Source organism: Equus caballus, chromosome 25 (genome assembly GCF_041296265.1).
Source record: "Equus caballus isolate H_3958 breed thoroughbred chromosome 25, TB-T2T, whole genome shotgun sequence".
In the NCBI taxonomy this organism is placed as follows: Eukaryota; Metazoa; Chordata; class Mammalia; order Perissodactyla; family Equidae; genus Equus; species Equus caballus.
The window spans coordinates 36,280,999-36,298,091 of NC_091708.1; the positions used below are offsets into that span (position 1 = coordinate 36,280,999).

A 17,093-nucleotide genomic window follows, 5' to 3' on the forward strand; every position below is an offset into this window, starting at 1 on the left:
AGTTTGATACGATAAAGAAGAACCAAACAGAAATATTGGAAATGAAGAACACAATAGAGGAGATTAAGAAAAATCTAGATGCTCTGAACAGTAGGGCCGATAATATGGAGGAAAGAATTAGCAATTTGGAAGATGGCAATATAGAATTGCTGCAGGCAGAGGAGGAGAGAGAAGCAAGACTTAAAAGAAATGAAGAAACTCTCCGAGAATTATCAGACACAATTAGGAGATGCAACGTAAGGATTATAGGTATACCAGAGGGAGAAGAGAAGGAGAAAGGGGCAGAAAACCTATTCAAAGAAATAATGGCTGAGAACTTCCCAAATCTGGTGAGGGAGATGGATCTTCAGGTGACAGAAGCCAATAGATCTCCAAACTTTATCAATGCAAGAAGACCAACTCCACGGCATATAGTAGTGAAGCTAGCAAAAGTCAACGACAAGGAGAAAATATTAAGGACAGCCAGGCAAAAGAAACTAACCTACAAAGGAACCCCCATCAGGCTATCAGCAGATTTCTCAGCAGAAACTTTACAGGCTAGAAGAGAGTGGAATGATATATTCAAAAATCTGAAGGACAAAAATCTACAGCCGAGAATTCTCTACCCAGCGAAAATATCCTTCAAATACGATGGAGAAATAAAAACTTTCCCAGATAAACAAAAATTAAGGGAGTTCATTGCCACAAAACCTCCTCTTCAGGAAATCCTCAGGAAAACCCTCATTCCTGAAAAATCCAAAAAAGGAAAGGGGCTACAAAACCAAGAGCAGAGGAGATAAGTAGAAGGACAACAACAGAGAGTAGCAGCTCTACATCAGAACAGATTAAACCATGGGACGAGAAACAAAGGAAACTGAAGAAAACAGGAAAACAAGACACAAAATGGTAGTGGTAGGCCCCCACGTCTCAATAATCACTCTAAATGTAAATGGATTGAACTCCCCAATCAAAAGACACAGAGTGGCAGGATGGATCAAAGAACAAGATCCAACAATATGCTGCCTCCAGGAAACACACCTCAGCCCCAAAGACAAACACAGACTCAGAGTGAAGGGATGGAGAACAATACTCCAAGCTAATAATGAACAAAAGAAAGCAGGTGTCGCTATACTAATATCAGACAAGGTAGATTTCAAAGCAAAACAGATAAAGAAAGATAAAGAGGGACAGTATATAATGATAAAAGGGACTCTCCACCAAGAAGACATAACACTTATAAATATATACGCACGCAACACAGGAGCACCAAAATTTGTAAAGCAACTCTTAATAGAACTAAAAGAAGACATCAACAACAATACAATAATAGTAGGGGACCTCAACACACCATTAACACCAATGGACAGAACATCCAGACAGAAAATCAACAAGGAAATAATAGAATTAAATGAAAAATTAGACCAGAAGGACTTAATAGATATATATAGAACACTTCATCCAAAAACAGCAGGTTACACATTCTTCTCAAGTGCACATGGAACATTCTCAAGGATTGACCATATTTTGGGAACCAAAGCAAACATCAATAAATACAAGAGAGTTGAAATAATATCAAGCATCTTTTCTGATCATAACGCTATTAAACTAGAAATCAACTACAAGAAAAAAGCAGAGAAAGGTGCAAAAATGTGGAGACTAAACAACACGCTTCTCAACAGACAATGGATCATTGAAGAAATTAAAGAAGAAATCAAATATTATCTGGAGACAAATGAAAATGAGAACACGACATACCAAATCATTTGGGATGCAGCAAAAGCAGTCCTAAGAGGGAAATTCATCGCAATACAGGCTCACCTCACTAAACAAGAAAAAGCTCACGTAAGCAACCTCAAACGACACCTAACAGAACTAGAAAAAGAAGAACAAACAAAGCCCAGAGTCAGTAGAAGGAGGGAAATAATAAAAATAAGAGCAGAAATAAACGATATTGAAACAAAAAAGACAATAGAAAGGATCAATGAAACAAAGAGTTGGTTCTTCGAAAGAATTAACAAAATTGACAAACCCCTAGCCAGACTCACCAAGAAAAGAAGAGAGAAATCGCAAATTAATAAAATCAGGAATGACAGAGGAGAAATCACAACAGATACCAATGAAATACAAGAGATCATAAGAGAATACTATGAAAAACTATATGCCAACAAATTGAACAACCTGGAAGAAATGGACAAATTCCTAGACTCCTACAATCTCCCCAAACTGAATCAGGAAGAAATGGAGAATCTGAATAGACCAATCACAAGTAAGGAAATAGAAACGGTAATCAAAAACCTCCCCAAAAACAAGAGTCCAGGACCAGACGGCTTCTCTGGAGAATTCTACCAAACATTCAAAGAAGGCTTAATACCTATTCTCCTCAAACTGTTCCAGAAAATTGAGAAAGATGGAGAACTCCCTAACACATTCTATGAAGCCAACATCACTCTGATCCCCAAACCTGACAAGGACAACACAAAGAAGGAGAACTACAGGCCGATATCACTGATGAACATAGATGCAAAAATCCTCAACAAAATTTTGGCAAACCGATTACAGCAATACATCAAAAAGATTATACACCATGATCAAGTGGGATTTATACCAGGGACACAGGGATGGTTCAACATCCGCAAGTCAATCAACGTGATACACTACATCAACAAAATGAAAAACAAAAACCACGTGATCATCTCAATAGATGCAGAGAAAGCATTCGACAAGATCCAACACCCATTTATGATAAAAACCCTCAGTAAAATGGGTATAGAAGGAAAGTACCTCAACATAATAAAGGCCATATATGATAGACCCACAGCCAACATCATACTCAATGGACAAAAGCTGAAAGCCATCCCTCTGAGGACAGGAACAAGACAAGGGTGCCCACTTTCACCACTCCTATTCAACATAGTACTGGAGGTGCTGGCCAGAGCAATTCGGCAGGAAAAAGAAATAAAAGGAATCCAAATAGGTAACGAAGAAGTAAAACTCTCGTTGTTTGCAGACGACACGATCTTATACATAGAAAACCCCAAAGAATCCACAGAAAAACTATTAGAAATAATCAACAACTACAGCAAAGTAGCAGGGTATAAAATTAACGTGCATAAATCAGTAGCATTTCTATACACTAACAATAAACTAACAGAAAAAGAACTCAAGAACTCTATCCCATTCACAATCGCAACGAAAAGAATAAAATACCTTGGGATAAACTTAACCAAGGAAGTGAAGGATCTATACAATGAAAACTACAAGACTTTCTTGAAAGAAATAGGCGATGACATAAAGGGATGGAAAAACATTCCTTGCACATGGATTGGAAGAATAAACATAGTTAAAATGTCCATACTACCTAAAGCAATATACAGATTCAATGCTATCCCAATCAGAATCCCAAGAACATTCTTCACAGAAATTGAACAAACAATCCTAAAATTCATATGGGGGAACAAAAGACCGCGAATTGCTAAAGCAATCCTGAGCAAGAAAAACAAAGCTGGCGGAATCACAATCCCCGATTTCAAAACATACTACAAAGCTCCAGTGATCAAAACAGCATGGTACTGGTACAAAAACAGGTCCACAGATCAATGGAACAGGATTGAAAGCCCAGAGATAAAACCACACATCTATGGACAGCTAATCTTCGACAAAGGAGCAGAGGGCCTACAATGGAGAAAAGAAAGTCTCTTCAACAAATGGTGCTGGGAAAACTGGACAGCCACATGCAAAAGATTGAAAATTGACCATTCTTTTTCACCACACACCAAAATAAACTCAAAATGGATCAAAGACCTAAAGATTAGGCCTGAGACAATAAGTCTTTTGGAAGAGAATATAGGCAGTACACTCTTTGACATCAGTTTCAAAAGAATCTTTTCGGACACTGTAACTCCTCAGTTGAGGGAAACAATAGAAAGAATAAACAAATGGGACTTCATCAGACTAAAGAGCTTCTTCAAGGCAAGGGAAAACAGGATTGAAACAAAAAAACAGTTCACTAATTGGGAAAAAATATTTACAAGCCACTTATCCGACAAAGGGTTAATCTCCATAATATACAAAGAACTCACACTGCTTAACAACAAAAAAACAAACAACCCGATCAAAAAATGGGCAGAGGACATGAACAGACATTTCTCAAAAGAAGATATGAATATGGCCAATAGACACATGAAAAGATGTTCATCATCGCTAATCATCAGGGAAATGCAAATCAAAACTACACTAAGATATCACCTTACACCCGTTAGATTGGCAAAAACATCCAAAACCAAGAACGACAAATGTTGGAGAGGTTGTGGAGAAAGAGGAACCCTCATACACTGTTGGTGGGAATGCAAACTGGTACAGCCACTATGGAAAACAGTATGGAGATTTCTCAAAAAGTTAAAAATAGAAATACCCTATGACCCAGCCATCCCATTACTGGGTATCTATCCTAAGAACCTGATATCAGATATCTCAAGAGTCCGTTGCACCCCTATGTTCATCGCAGCATTATTTACAATAGCCAAGATGTGGAACCAACCTACATGCCCAGAAACTGATGATTGGATAAAGAAGATGTGGTATATATACACAATGGAATACTACTCAGCCATAAAAAAAGACGAAATTGGCCCATTCACAACAACGTGGATGGACCTCGAGGGCATTATGTTAAGCGAAATAAGTCAGTCAGAGAAAGACGAACTCTATATGACTCCACTCATAGGTGGAAATTAGTATATTGAGAAGGAGATCTGATCGGTGGTTACCAGGGAAAAGGGGGGGTGGGGGGAGGGTACAGAGGGGGAAGTGGTGTACCCACAACATGACTAACAAAAATGTACAACTGAAATCTCACAAGGTTGTAATCTATCATAACATTAATAAAAAAAAAAATAAATAAATAAATAAATAAATTGCAAGGAGGAAAAAAAAAGACTTATGAGATACATATCAAACAATTGCAATGTATGACCTTACTTGATTCAAACTTGAAAACTTTGAACACTGACTGGATATTTCAACGATATGAAAGAAATTTTTTTTTAAAGATTGGCATCTGAGCCAACATCTGTTGCCAATGTTCTTTTCTTTTCTTTCTTCTTCTCCCCAAAGCCTCCCAGTACACAGTTGTACATTCTAGTTGTAGGTCCCTCTGGCTCTGCTATGTGGGACGCTGCCTCAGCATGGCTTGATGAGTAGCGCTAGGTCTGTGCCTAGGATTGGAACCGGTGAAACCCTGAGCTGCCAAAGCGGGGCACACAAACTTAACCACCCGGCCACAGGGCTAGCACCCCTGAAAGAATTTTTTTAGGTGTGATGTCATCATTCCATTTTTCAAAAAGAATGTCTATCTTTTAGAGAGATATATGGCAATAATTAAGAATGAGACATGACATCCGGGATTTACTTCAAAATAATCTAGGACTGGAAGGGGGAGGGGAGGGAATTATGGTCAGTTATCTATAAATGAAACTAAGCTATAAATTAATAAGTGTTGAAACTGTGTGATGAGCATTTGGGGGCTCATTATACTATTCTCTTTACTTGTATAGATGTTTAAAATTGTCCAAAACACAAAGTTAAAAAATAATAATTTTAAGCACACAGGAAAAGGAAATGAGAAGTTATGTTAAAAAGACTAGAAGTGGGGCCAGCCCGGTGGTGCAGCAGTTAAGTGCACACGTTCCACTTCAGCGGCCCAGAGTTCGCTGGTTCAGATCCCGGGTGCGGACATGGCACTGCTTGTCAAGCTATGCTGTGGCAGGCGTACCACATATAAAGTAGAAGAAGATGGGCACGGATGTTAGCTCAGGGCCAGTCTTCCTCAGCAAAAAGAGGAGGATTGGTGGCAGATGTCAGCTCAGCGCTGATCTTCCTAAAATAAATAAATAAAATTGTAAAAAAAAAAAAAAACTAGAAGTGACCACTGGTACCAGCTAAACAGAGGTAAATATAAATGGCGTAAATCTTTTATAAAACTGAATAAAATTTTCAAATATTATTTGTGAGAGAGGAAGCATAAAATGTTCTTAAATATTATCATTCTAATTATTTGCATACTCATCTTATCTCTCTTAGTAGACTTAAAGCTTCTTTTCTCCAAACGAGCAAGAGTAACAGTGCTTTGCATGTATCAGGATCACAATCCTTCAAATAAATTCAGTAAAATATACAATACATCATCCTAACATACTCACAGAAAGGAAGAAAATACTTTCTCTATGTCCTAAAAAAAAAAAAGAAAAAAAAACCTATAAAAAGGAGAATTTGCTTTCTTTTGACCTTTTTTTTTTAACTCCAGGTTGTTCAGACAAGTGTGCTCCACCCTCTCCAAGCAGTATGAATGACAGCAGCCTTTTACTAGACAGTCATTTCTCTGCGGAAGGCTAGATACAACGTCACTTCTAATCCTCACCACAACCCCATAGGTAAATATATTAGCTTCCTTTTATAAATAAAAAAACTAAGGATCAGAAACTCAGAGCTCAGATGAGGATTGTGTGTGGTTCTGGGGACTCAAACCCAAGTGTCTCCAAGGGCCACAGCCCCTAGCTCCTCTCATGCCCTGCAGTACAAGAACTGTCTGCTCTGAGTCAAACAGCATCTCCCTCCAGATTGGTTTCCTTCCTCCTATTTATTCTACAGCCAAGGCGAGATCAATACAACATCCCTGAAACCTTTCCTGTGGCTGAAGTGAGTTCAAAAGTTTATTTTCCTTCTCTCTCTAAATCTAATGTGGACAGACTTCCCGTGGGCAACTTGGCCCAGCCCACTTTAAGTCTTACTCATCCACGAAGCACAGACATTCACTATGGAGCCCTTCAAGATTTCTTCCTTTCTCACTGCAGACGGAAATGCCTTCTCCCAATTATAACTTTTCACTTTTCCTCAGAAAAGCAAACACATTATATAACCAGTCCTCACCTTCCAAACACTCATTTATAATATAACTTTGCTAACCTTGGCAAGTCATCTTGGATTCTTCTCTCGCCTCTTGCAAGTAATTTGTCACCAAGTCTTGTCAAGTCTACCAAAAATCTCCCTCAGATCTGTACTTTTTCTTTTGACAACCAAAACCTCACTTCGGGCCTTGACCGTTTGCAATATAAACTATAACACTGTTCCATAAACCAATAGTCTCCAATTTTTTTCCACATATTCCTTTCAATCAGTAAAAAGGTTGAACATATATCTGTTATATTTATTTGTAAGTTATAAGAATGTCTTACTATACTAATACATACATTAGAAAACACAAAAACAGAAATGTTAAGGTTGATATAAAAACAAATGTAAGTTCTAACATTCTTTTCACACCCCAGTGGATCATCTTGCACAAGCCAGAGATACCACTGTTCTAAACCACTGCTGCCAGAGCAATCTTCCTAAAAACCCAAATCTGATCGTATTACAGTCCCAACCCAGTCCTGCAATGGCATCATGTCCCAGTGGCACGAGCCTACTTTTTCAGCTTCACCTCTTACAATCTTATTCACATGCCCTATATTTCAGCTATACCTGTTATCTCCCTATGTCTTTTGCACACACAGTTCCCTCTGCCTGGAACGTCCTTATCCTTGACAGCCCCTGATTTACACATAACAGTATCTCTAAGAGAAAAATACATTCTAAATGCCACAATCAACCTACAAATGAACTTTTGAACATAACCTATCTTTTCTATGAGAACTTATATTTTGAACATACCTTTTGTTACTTCCTTTATTTAGCTCCTTTTCAAGTCTTAAATACTTGGAAAGAATGGGTATGGATTCCAATGAAAGCAGAGGAGACCAACTTTGTTTTGGTTGTTTTTCAGTTTATTTTTCTTCCTTGTTTATCTTTCCATTTCCAAAAAAAATCCTTTTAAGCAAAAAGGAGGTTGCAAATCCAGAGATTAGTTCCCCCTGGGCCAGGAAAAAGGCTGAACCCTTGCAACCCACAACCAGAATTCCAGCCAGGAGCTTACACAGATTTAACAGCCTGAATAAAAACATATTTTCCTACAGCAATACTCCAGGTTTTACCTTCCCTGTTTCAAGCTTCCTATCCACTGTGCACACCCCTCCAAGTTGACTGCAATGGCCAAGATTAAATTGAGTAGCACAATACATTTTTTAGAAAAGTCATGAAAATTCAAGTGACTGGCTCTGGGCACTAATAACGGAGAGGTCAGTCTCCAACGAGACTTTTATTCCACCACCCCAAGTCTCTGTACTGTCTCCTCTGGGAATCTGGAGGGAAGCACTGTGGTGCAGAGGAAAGAGAACAGGCATTAGAGGGAGAAGCCCTGGAGAGGAAGTCGCATTTCAACTCCTGGTCTTGTCCCTCAGTGGGCAGATCTGTAGGCTGTGCTACACAACAGGCCTCAAGAAGCAGCAAGCCTGTGGTGCATTTTGGTAATGGGATCCTTTGACAAGCAGTCCCAAAAAAAGATGGGAGCAGAGCCATCTTAAGAAGCCAAGGCTACTTCTCTGTACCAGAAAACAATGAGATGGCTTTAGTCCCACTTCCAAGTCATATAACTTCCACTCTTCTTCCTCTGAGAATCCCTCCTCCCTTCCCCAGATTTCACCTTTCTTTCAGTTTCAGTTCCAAGAAACCTCTCTCTTTCTTCTTTGGCCTTTCGTTTTCTATGCAACTCATTTAGGCCAAATCACAACCACAGTGAGACACCACTTAACACAAAGTGGTGCAATTGCTTTGGAAAACAGTTAAACACTTCCTTAAACAGTTACCATATGATCCAGCAATTCCACTCCCAGGTATATACCCAAGAGAAATGAAAACATATGTCCACACAAAGTGTTCACAGCAACATTATTCACAACAGAGAAAAAGAGGAAACAACCCAAATACAGAACAACTGATGACGGATGGATAAAATGTGGTTCATGCATACAATGAAATATTATTCAGCAATAAAAAGTAATAAAATACCCATATATGCTGTAACATAGATAATCTTTGGAAACATTACGTTGAAAGGCAAAAGATTGTATATTGTATGATTCCATTTATATGAAATGCCCAGAGTAGACAAATTACAAATCTACAGCAACTATAAGTAGATTAGTGACTGCCTAGGGCTCAGAGGGTTTTGGGGGAAGGAGGAGTGACTGCTAATGGGTATGTGGTTTCCTTCCGGGGTGATAAAATGTACAGGAATTGTATAGTGGTGATCGAGCACACTTAGTGAGTACACTAAAAACCATTTAATTATACACTTTAAAAGAATAAATTTTATAGTATGTGAATTATGTCTTAATAAAGTTGTCTTCAGGTTACCACAGCCTGCAAGGCCCTGCTCAGGCACCAGGCTCTCTCTGACCTGACTTCAAGCCTCTCTGCCATCAGTCACTACCCGAACCTGCTGGCCTTCTATCAGTTCCTGAAATATGCCTAGTGCTTTCTTGCTTCGAGGCCTTTGTATGTGCTCTACTCTCTGCCTGGTATAAAAAGTCTTGCCCACTATTTACATGACTAACGACTTAACCTTTAAGTCTCAGCTCAAATGTCATTTCCACAGTAAGCTCTACTTACTCTATCCAAAATAGGACAGGCACTCTCATCATTCTCCCTCAGCATCTTCTTTCCTTTATAGCACATCACACAATTTTACATGAACTAATCTGGTTTTTTTTTTATCTGTCAGGTCCACCAAACTCTAAGTTCCATGAGAGTAGGAATGAACAGTATGTATTATTCACAACTATAATTCCCAGTGTCTAAGACAATTCTTGGCATTTAAGCATCTAACAAATGGTAATTAATATTTTTATTTCCTTAATATGCCATGTCCCCAACACATACTTCTCCCTCTATTGAGACTACTAACACTGCTGCCACCACTACCACCGTCACCACCACCACAGCCTCTACTCCTTCTGCCATCACTCTATCCCTTACTCTCCTGTCTCAACTAAAACATCACTGTCTTGATGAAGCCTTCTTTCCTTAACCCCTCCTCGGAGGACAGTCTCTCCTTCACTTATTCCCCTATTCATCACTGGTTGCATCTCCATCATAGCAAGCCTCTTACTGTATTATACTCCAGTTTTTTGGTGGGGAGGGAGCCTGGAGAAAGTTGGCTTTGTTTTACATTTCTGAATCACTACTACTCTGGAAAGCCTTTAGGGAAGAAAACTCTTTTCATTTTAGTGTCCCTAGTACTTAACACACTACTAGGCACATAATATAGTACCAGTACTCAATGTGATAACAATAATGACCACTATGTATTGAGTATTTAATATGTGCTTGACGCTCTTCTTAGTTTTACAGTAGGTGAGTAAATGAATAAATGGATAAATTTCTTGGTCACCAACCTCAAAGAGGTCACAGTCTGACAGAGACAGAAGACAGGTATACAGGCCAACGCAGATAAACACCACCATAAGGCCATATCAGTTGCCCCGTCCTGTTCCTCTGCCTTCAAATCTTTGAGTATGCTTTCCTCTGAGTCCATAAATGTCAGGTTTCTTCAAACTCACTTAGAATACTTCCTTCGATTACTTACAATCCACTTCCTGCCCTTAGTGCCTGGAAACAATTTCTAGGATGTCACCACAAGCAATATTAAACTGCCACAGTTTCCTGCTGTGTGTCTGCATTATCAGTTAAATTGTTTCATATTAACCACACTCCAGTCCACTGGGATCCCTCAAACACTAAATAAGATTTAAACATACCTGTCAAAGATTGCCAGTTACCACTGCTACTTTCATCCCTCTAAATAAATAGATGTCTGCCCAGGTTTAAGGTTTAGCAGCTTTCCAGGGTGCTACCTGCATACTGGTGACCTCTTCTTTCCTCTTGTCAAGTACATGTTTGGTTTGAGGCAAGTCAACGTTCTGTTATTAAAATGAACAAGAACTAAACACTAGAAAAAATAAGAAACTGTCTGCCTAGACTAGGGCAATTTGGCTTTAAAACTTATAAAACATAAAAACTCTTCCTCCTCAAGAGTTCAAGTAGCAAATTGTTCTTTTTAACTCTATGTACACTCAACTCACAGCCTTAGGTAGAATCTTAATTCAAATCCTAACATATTTCTTAAATGCATCCCATAAACTCTCCCTCAACAACCACATGTGTCAGGTACCAGGTTTGACACAGGGAACTCAAAGACAAACAAGACAGTCCCTGCTCTCAAGTATATGTTGCGCTTAGTACAGGACATAGTCAAGGAACTGGGTTTAGTTCTATGACAGTGATAAACACAAGGGGCCACAGAAACACAAATGAGGGTCACCTGGCCTAAGCTGGGGAGGGGATGCATACATCTGGGATGGACACCTGGCCTAGGCTGGGGAGGAGGTGCACAGAGGAGGGAGGGACACCTGGCTAGGCTGGGGGGGGGGGGGAGGGGCACACAGGAGGCAGGGACACCTGGCCTAGGCTGGGGAGGGGATGCATAGATAAGGGAGGGGCACCTGGCCTAGGATAGGGAGTGGTGGGGGTGGAATCAGGGCAGGTTTCCTGGGGTTGGCATCTGATCTCAGGCCTATAAATTCCCATGCTCTTATTTGAAAAATATAGTTAATAGTACCGACATCATTGGACAGTTGTGAGGATTTGATGAAATGGTTCCCATAAAGCACTACCATGGTGCCTGACAGAGACTTGTTCAACCAGCCTGAGTCTGAAAAGTCTGATCAAGCACTACATCTCAACACCTGTGCCTAGCAACTCACCTGCTTTACTAATGATCATACAACAGACACCAGCTTCACAATTAGAGTATTGTTTTCAATCAACTTTTATTTTTTAATGAGAGAATATTAAGTCCTGCTCTGTACATTAGGAGCCTAATTCCTTGATCATCAAAACTTTTTTCTCCATTACCTGAACATACAGTTCTCTAACATTTCTAATATAAAATATAACTGTTTTCTTAGTCTTTTGATAGACAAGGTATAAACGAAAAGGAACAATTACTGTTTTTAATATGGGCCCGGCAGTCACGTTGATATGGCATTTATTGCTCTCAGCGACCCTGCAACATACAGTCTTCCCCATTTTACCCTCAGGGAAACTGAAGGTGAAAAATGCACCTTGTGCAAAGTTTCATAGTCAGTAGACAAAAGAGCAAGAATCTGAGCCCAGATCTGATTCCATATCATCAGCATGACTGGGCCGCATAGCATCAGAGATAAGCAAGAAAAAAACACCCACAACCATAGAGCTGTCCTGCTCAGACGGGCCCCAGAGAGCCCTCTGCCCACATCCCCAGACTGTTCGACACAATGGAGCCTGCATACTTAGATTTCACCTCAGCCAGGTGAACACCTTGAGCTAAGTCTGTACTTTCCTATCAAGATGAAACAGTCAGTAATAACGAAAGTTCTGTTTCCTCCAACAACCAGGGCAGCACTTAAGTGGATGGTTTCCTCGCCACCTGTTGACCCCCATTCCCAGCACAGGCAGAAGTGGCATAGTCAACAGACACCATAAATCACAACTACTTTTCCTAACTTCTCTCTTCATGTTCTCTTTTAGCTTCACCACAAGTAAAGCTAACATTTCCCAAGCCTAAGTTTTTATCACAGTCTAGTTTCAAGATCTAGAAGGCTATTGAAGGCTATTCTTTACACTAATTTCACGCTCAATACAATTTATTGTTACTAAAGTTCTCTTGCCCAAGTGCTCAGATATTAGGGTGATGGCATCCACAAAGCACACTTGAGAAATGTATTTGTCAACCTGCAGTCTTCAAGAGCAAGACAGAGACCTGTTGCCTAGTCATCTGAACTTCTACTTGTTGGAATTTCATGCTGGTGCTGACACTGACTGCCTCCTATCAGGCAAGTTTCTGAACTTCTCGGTAACGAGAAGGGTAAGCATCCTCACAAGCATACTCTGCGACTCTAAGGTGGCTTCTGGAAAGTGTTTCTAAGTGCCATTGAAATCCAAGTTTACAACTCTTACTTGGAAGCAGGAGCTAAACTTGGAGTGCCTCTTTAATCCCAATGCTTCGTCTTTTTACTGTCCAAGCCTCTTAAGCTCTTACTTGGAGCATGCTTCTAACTTTTTCCCCTCATTTCCGCAAAAATAAAGAACTAACAGTGTGCTCATCCAACTCTTCCATTTTCATTATCATAAGCAAACTTTTCTAGTTTCCTTTAGCAGACAGGGCTCCTAAGCACATATTAGACACATTTTGTGAACACAAGCCTAAGCCAGTCAGGGAACTACAAGGCTGGGCAAAGATCACACTGCACGGACATGGACTAGACATGAGATGCAACATGTGAATAATTATTAGATTTCATCCATAAGGCCCTTCCTCTTTCAAACTTCCCTAGTATAATTCTCAAAATGCTGATATAAACACATTCCACAGACTTTCTTGTAAGTAGGTTTAAAGTGTCCTAGGAAAGCTGTTTTATGGAAAAGCCTATGCTGTCAACTTTAAGTGCCCTTAAACAATTCTATTACTCATAGAGGAAAAGTGAACATTTGTTAGTGATTAGAGATAAAGCATCTCATGTTCTGGAGCTGAGGAAGGGAGAGGCCAAAAGAGGACCTAGCTGGGAGGGGAGATAGAGTACAAAGCAACACACCCAAATTGGACTGCATAAAAGTTGCACTTTCCAAAGTCAACTTCTAGATCTAGAAGTAGGGCAACAATGTTTCAATGTGTTCTGAAGTTAGATGTATCAACAATTTCCCCGGAAAACTAACGCCCCACCGGGGACTCCAAGCGAATGAATGAGTGAGGGAATTTGCCAGATTGAATTACAAAGCCTTTCCAACAATCATCAAGATCAGGTGTTCAGTTACAGCACAGAGGTATCTGCATTCATAGCCTTTGGCCCTTGCTGTGCGGAGACTTTCACAGATAAGACGAGGAAAGAGGAGGAAAGAGAAAAGGGCCTTCCTCCCCAGGCCGTCCAGACCTTAAGTCCAGGAACGGCCCCTCCCTTTGAGAACCTCACGCGACTTTTGTGGGGGCCGCAGGCCTTAAGCAGCCAGACTGCAACCTCTCAGGACCTGGCCAACTCTCAGGGGCGCCCCAAACACACCCATTTGGGGAGTTGCTTCCGGAGATTTCTCGCCCTCCCCCCACAGTTGTATGACCATTTTCAGAGGCTCTCTGTAACCTGGGGGAGAGGGCCACCTTGTAATCTCAGCTGCTGCCGCTCTCAGGTGAGGAGGGGACACCTGACCACCGGCGCCCTTCCACCTCGCGCCCGCGCCTCCCTGGATCGCCATGGCAACCGTCCCCCTCCCCGGGTGACGCCAGCACGCGGGGCGCCCCTGGGGTCCCGGCAACAAGTCCCCCACGCGGCCCGCGGCCTGCAGCCCTTGCCCGGCCTCGCCGCCCCGCGCCCGGCCCGGCTCCGCCCGGCCCGGCCGCACTCACTTGATCCTGGAGCCCATGGTCCCCGGGCCTCCTCATGGGCCCGCGGGCCCCGCTCGGCGCTGCGCTGCCCGCCCGCCCGCGGCCGACCGGCCTCCCTCCGGCGCTCTCCCCGCCCCTTCCTCCCTTCCCTCAGGCTGGGCCCGCCCGCTCGAGGCTCGCTCCCTCGCCGCCGCCGCCTCCCGGGGTTAATGTACTCGCTTCAGCCCGGCGAACGCCATGGTCGCCGGCGCGCGTGCCCGGCGCGCGTCCGCCCCCGCCGCCTCTCACACCGCCGCCCCCTCCCGCCCGCGCCGCCGCCGCCCGCGGGGCCTGCCGGGAAGTGTAGTCCGCTGGCGGGAGGCTGGGCCGCCTGAGGGCGGTGGGGGGGCGGGAACGGCGCGTCCGCTCGTTCGACTCCCAGAGCGCCGTGCGTTGTGTCTTCCGGGTGCAGCGCGTTGGAGACCTGTACCGCACAGTTCTCGTTAGAAACTTCCACTCACAACCCCTCAGTAAAGACCCACGTACCGTAGAGACCCCCTGAGCTCGCCTGAAGAAACCTTCACCCATTCCTCATCTATGGAGTCTTCCCACCCAGTACCTCTGGCCTGGAGATAATGTCTCCTTCTCAGACCTCCATGGAAGCACAAATTTTCCCTTTGAAAATCCCATACCTTTCAGTAAGTTCCTTAAGGGAGCCGCAGACCCTCTTCTCTATCACATCATCCGCTTCCCCAACATGGTCCTTGATGGAGGCCCCTTTCTTTCCCCTTAGACCTTTAAGGAGATCTGACATACCCAAAGGAAAGCCACCTGGGGGCTTCATAGGACCCATTTAGTGGCTCTGCTCTGCCCCACAGTTGAGGACCTCTACCTCCCTTTATCAGCCATTTTGGGAGCTCCAATACGGAAAGCTCATGTCACGGTAACAGTCCCCGATAGAGATTAACTCAACGCAAATGAAGATATTTGAGAGTCAAGATCACTAACCTACTACTTACCTTTGCTCCCTCTTGGAGCTCACTTTCATGAACACCCCAATATCATCCCCTCTAGGCCTGGAGGAGTCCCAAAGGAAGCACTCATGATGGCCACCATTAGCGAATGTCCTCTCTGAACCAGGCCCTGTGTTTCCCCTAGATGGTTAGCGCCAATCCTCACAATAATCTTGTGAGTTTATCCCCCCATTTCGCACAGAGGAAAATGAGGCATGTACTCGTAGTTGCATAAATAGCAACTGATGGAGTGGAGGTTAGCATCCAGGCTGAACAATTCCAGATACACGTGACACAGTTATGCTTTAGGATGGCACCTTCGGCCACGAGTCGGAAGGCACTGTTGGTTCATGGTTTACTTTTGAAATGAGGCTTCTCTTTTTTCTTTCTTTTCTTTTTCGTTTTTGTTTTGTTTTACAATTTTCTGTTGTGAAATGTCATTCATCCCTTCTGCCATTTTAGCTCTTATAAATTCAGGATTGTCTGAATTTATGTGTCTCCCCACTCCACGGTCTCTGCAGTAACTAGTCCTAGGCCCCAGCCCATCAGGGAGCAAAGAAAGCAAGAACTCCTTCTTTTGGAGTTACGTTCTGGATAAAGATCATTTCTCTCTTTTGCCTATGCCCTTAAGGTTGTTGAAGGCAAGGGGTGAACTTTTTTGAATTAAAACAAAAAAATGAAAACGTCCAAACTGCCATTTTGAATTCAAAGTCTTTTGCACTCAGACACCAACACCAACTTATAAACACCCCCAGGAGTAAAGCTCTGCTAAACAGGCAGGGCCTCTGTGGTGTTTATTCACCTTGTTTCCTATGAACCCTCTCCAAGGAAGGGTTGTTATCAAGATCTTCGTAGGAATGAGCAGCCAGTTCAAAAGCTCTGAGCAGGAGACTATAAATAAAACAAAGTTATTTGGTGGAGGCAAAGCTGGCTGCTTTTCAAAGAAGGTTGTAGCCATCCTGTCCACAAAAATGTCTGGGTGCCTGCTGGGTGGGGTATGTGTGTGTGGATGTGTGTTGGAAGGGGAGACTGGAGGTGGGAGTAGGAGGTTATGTATCTGTTCAGGTGGCCTCTGAGACTGCATGGTGGTCTGGGGAGAGAGCACTGAATTGGGAGTTAGGAGTCTGGCTTCAAGTGCTAGCTGCACCACTGACTAGCAGCGAGATTTTAAGCAAATGATTAGACAACCTTCTGCCTCAGTTTCCTCCTTGGTAAAACGGTTATAAAGGATAAGCAGGAGCTACATCGTAAGAGGGTGTAATGTCGGAGCTAAGGATGCAGGCTCTGGAACCAGGCTGCCTGGGTTCAATTCTCAGCTCTACCTCTTACTAAATATGTGCCGTTGGGTAAGTTATTCACTCTCTCTGCACCTCAGGTTCTCTGTCTATAAAATGAAATTATGATACTAGATCTATCTTACTGAGTTGACATGAGAATTAAGTGAGTTAATGACACGTATAAAGTGCTCAAACAGTGACTAGCATATAGTAAGCACCCAAAATTATCAGCAACTATTATATACCAGACACTCAGTACACTTTGGCTCTGTTATTAATAGTAATAATCTTCATAGTAAATAGTCCTGTACTTGGATTCAGGAGACCTGAGTTCCCAACCCAGAATGTAATAGTTTACATTCTGAATCAGTTAGAATTCGGTTCGACTGTAAATGATAGAAGATTGCAATAACAGTGGCTGAAAAAAATAGAAATTTCTTTCTTTTTCACATAAGTTTTGGAGATGAACATTCAAGAGCTATTACGACAATTCCATAA

General features: G+C 42.2%; 1 protein-coding gene across 19 annotated transcripts in view; it reads right to left on the reverse strand.

The window, feature by feature from the left end:
• DENND1A (DENN domain containing 1A) overlaps positions 1–14,625 on the reverse strand; it is a 514,434-nt gene extending 499,809 nt beyond the window's left edge. For 7 of the 19 annotated variants that reach the window (XM_070251750.1, XM_070251747.1, XM_070251743.1 and 4 more), the window contains exon 1: positions 14,348–14,499. In XM_070251750.1, coding sequence (XP_070107851.1) covers positions 14,348–14,364 — 17 coding nt within the window. In that variant the 5' untranslated portion in view covers positions 14,365–14,499. The other 12 variants (XM_070251748.1, XM_070251749.1, XM_070251746.1 and 9 more) reach the window with 8 other exon arrangements.
• Between the last annotated feature and the right edge of the window lie 2,468 nt (positions 14,626–17,093).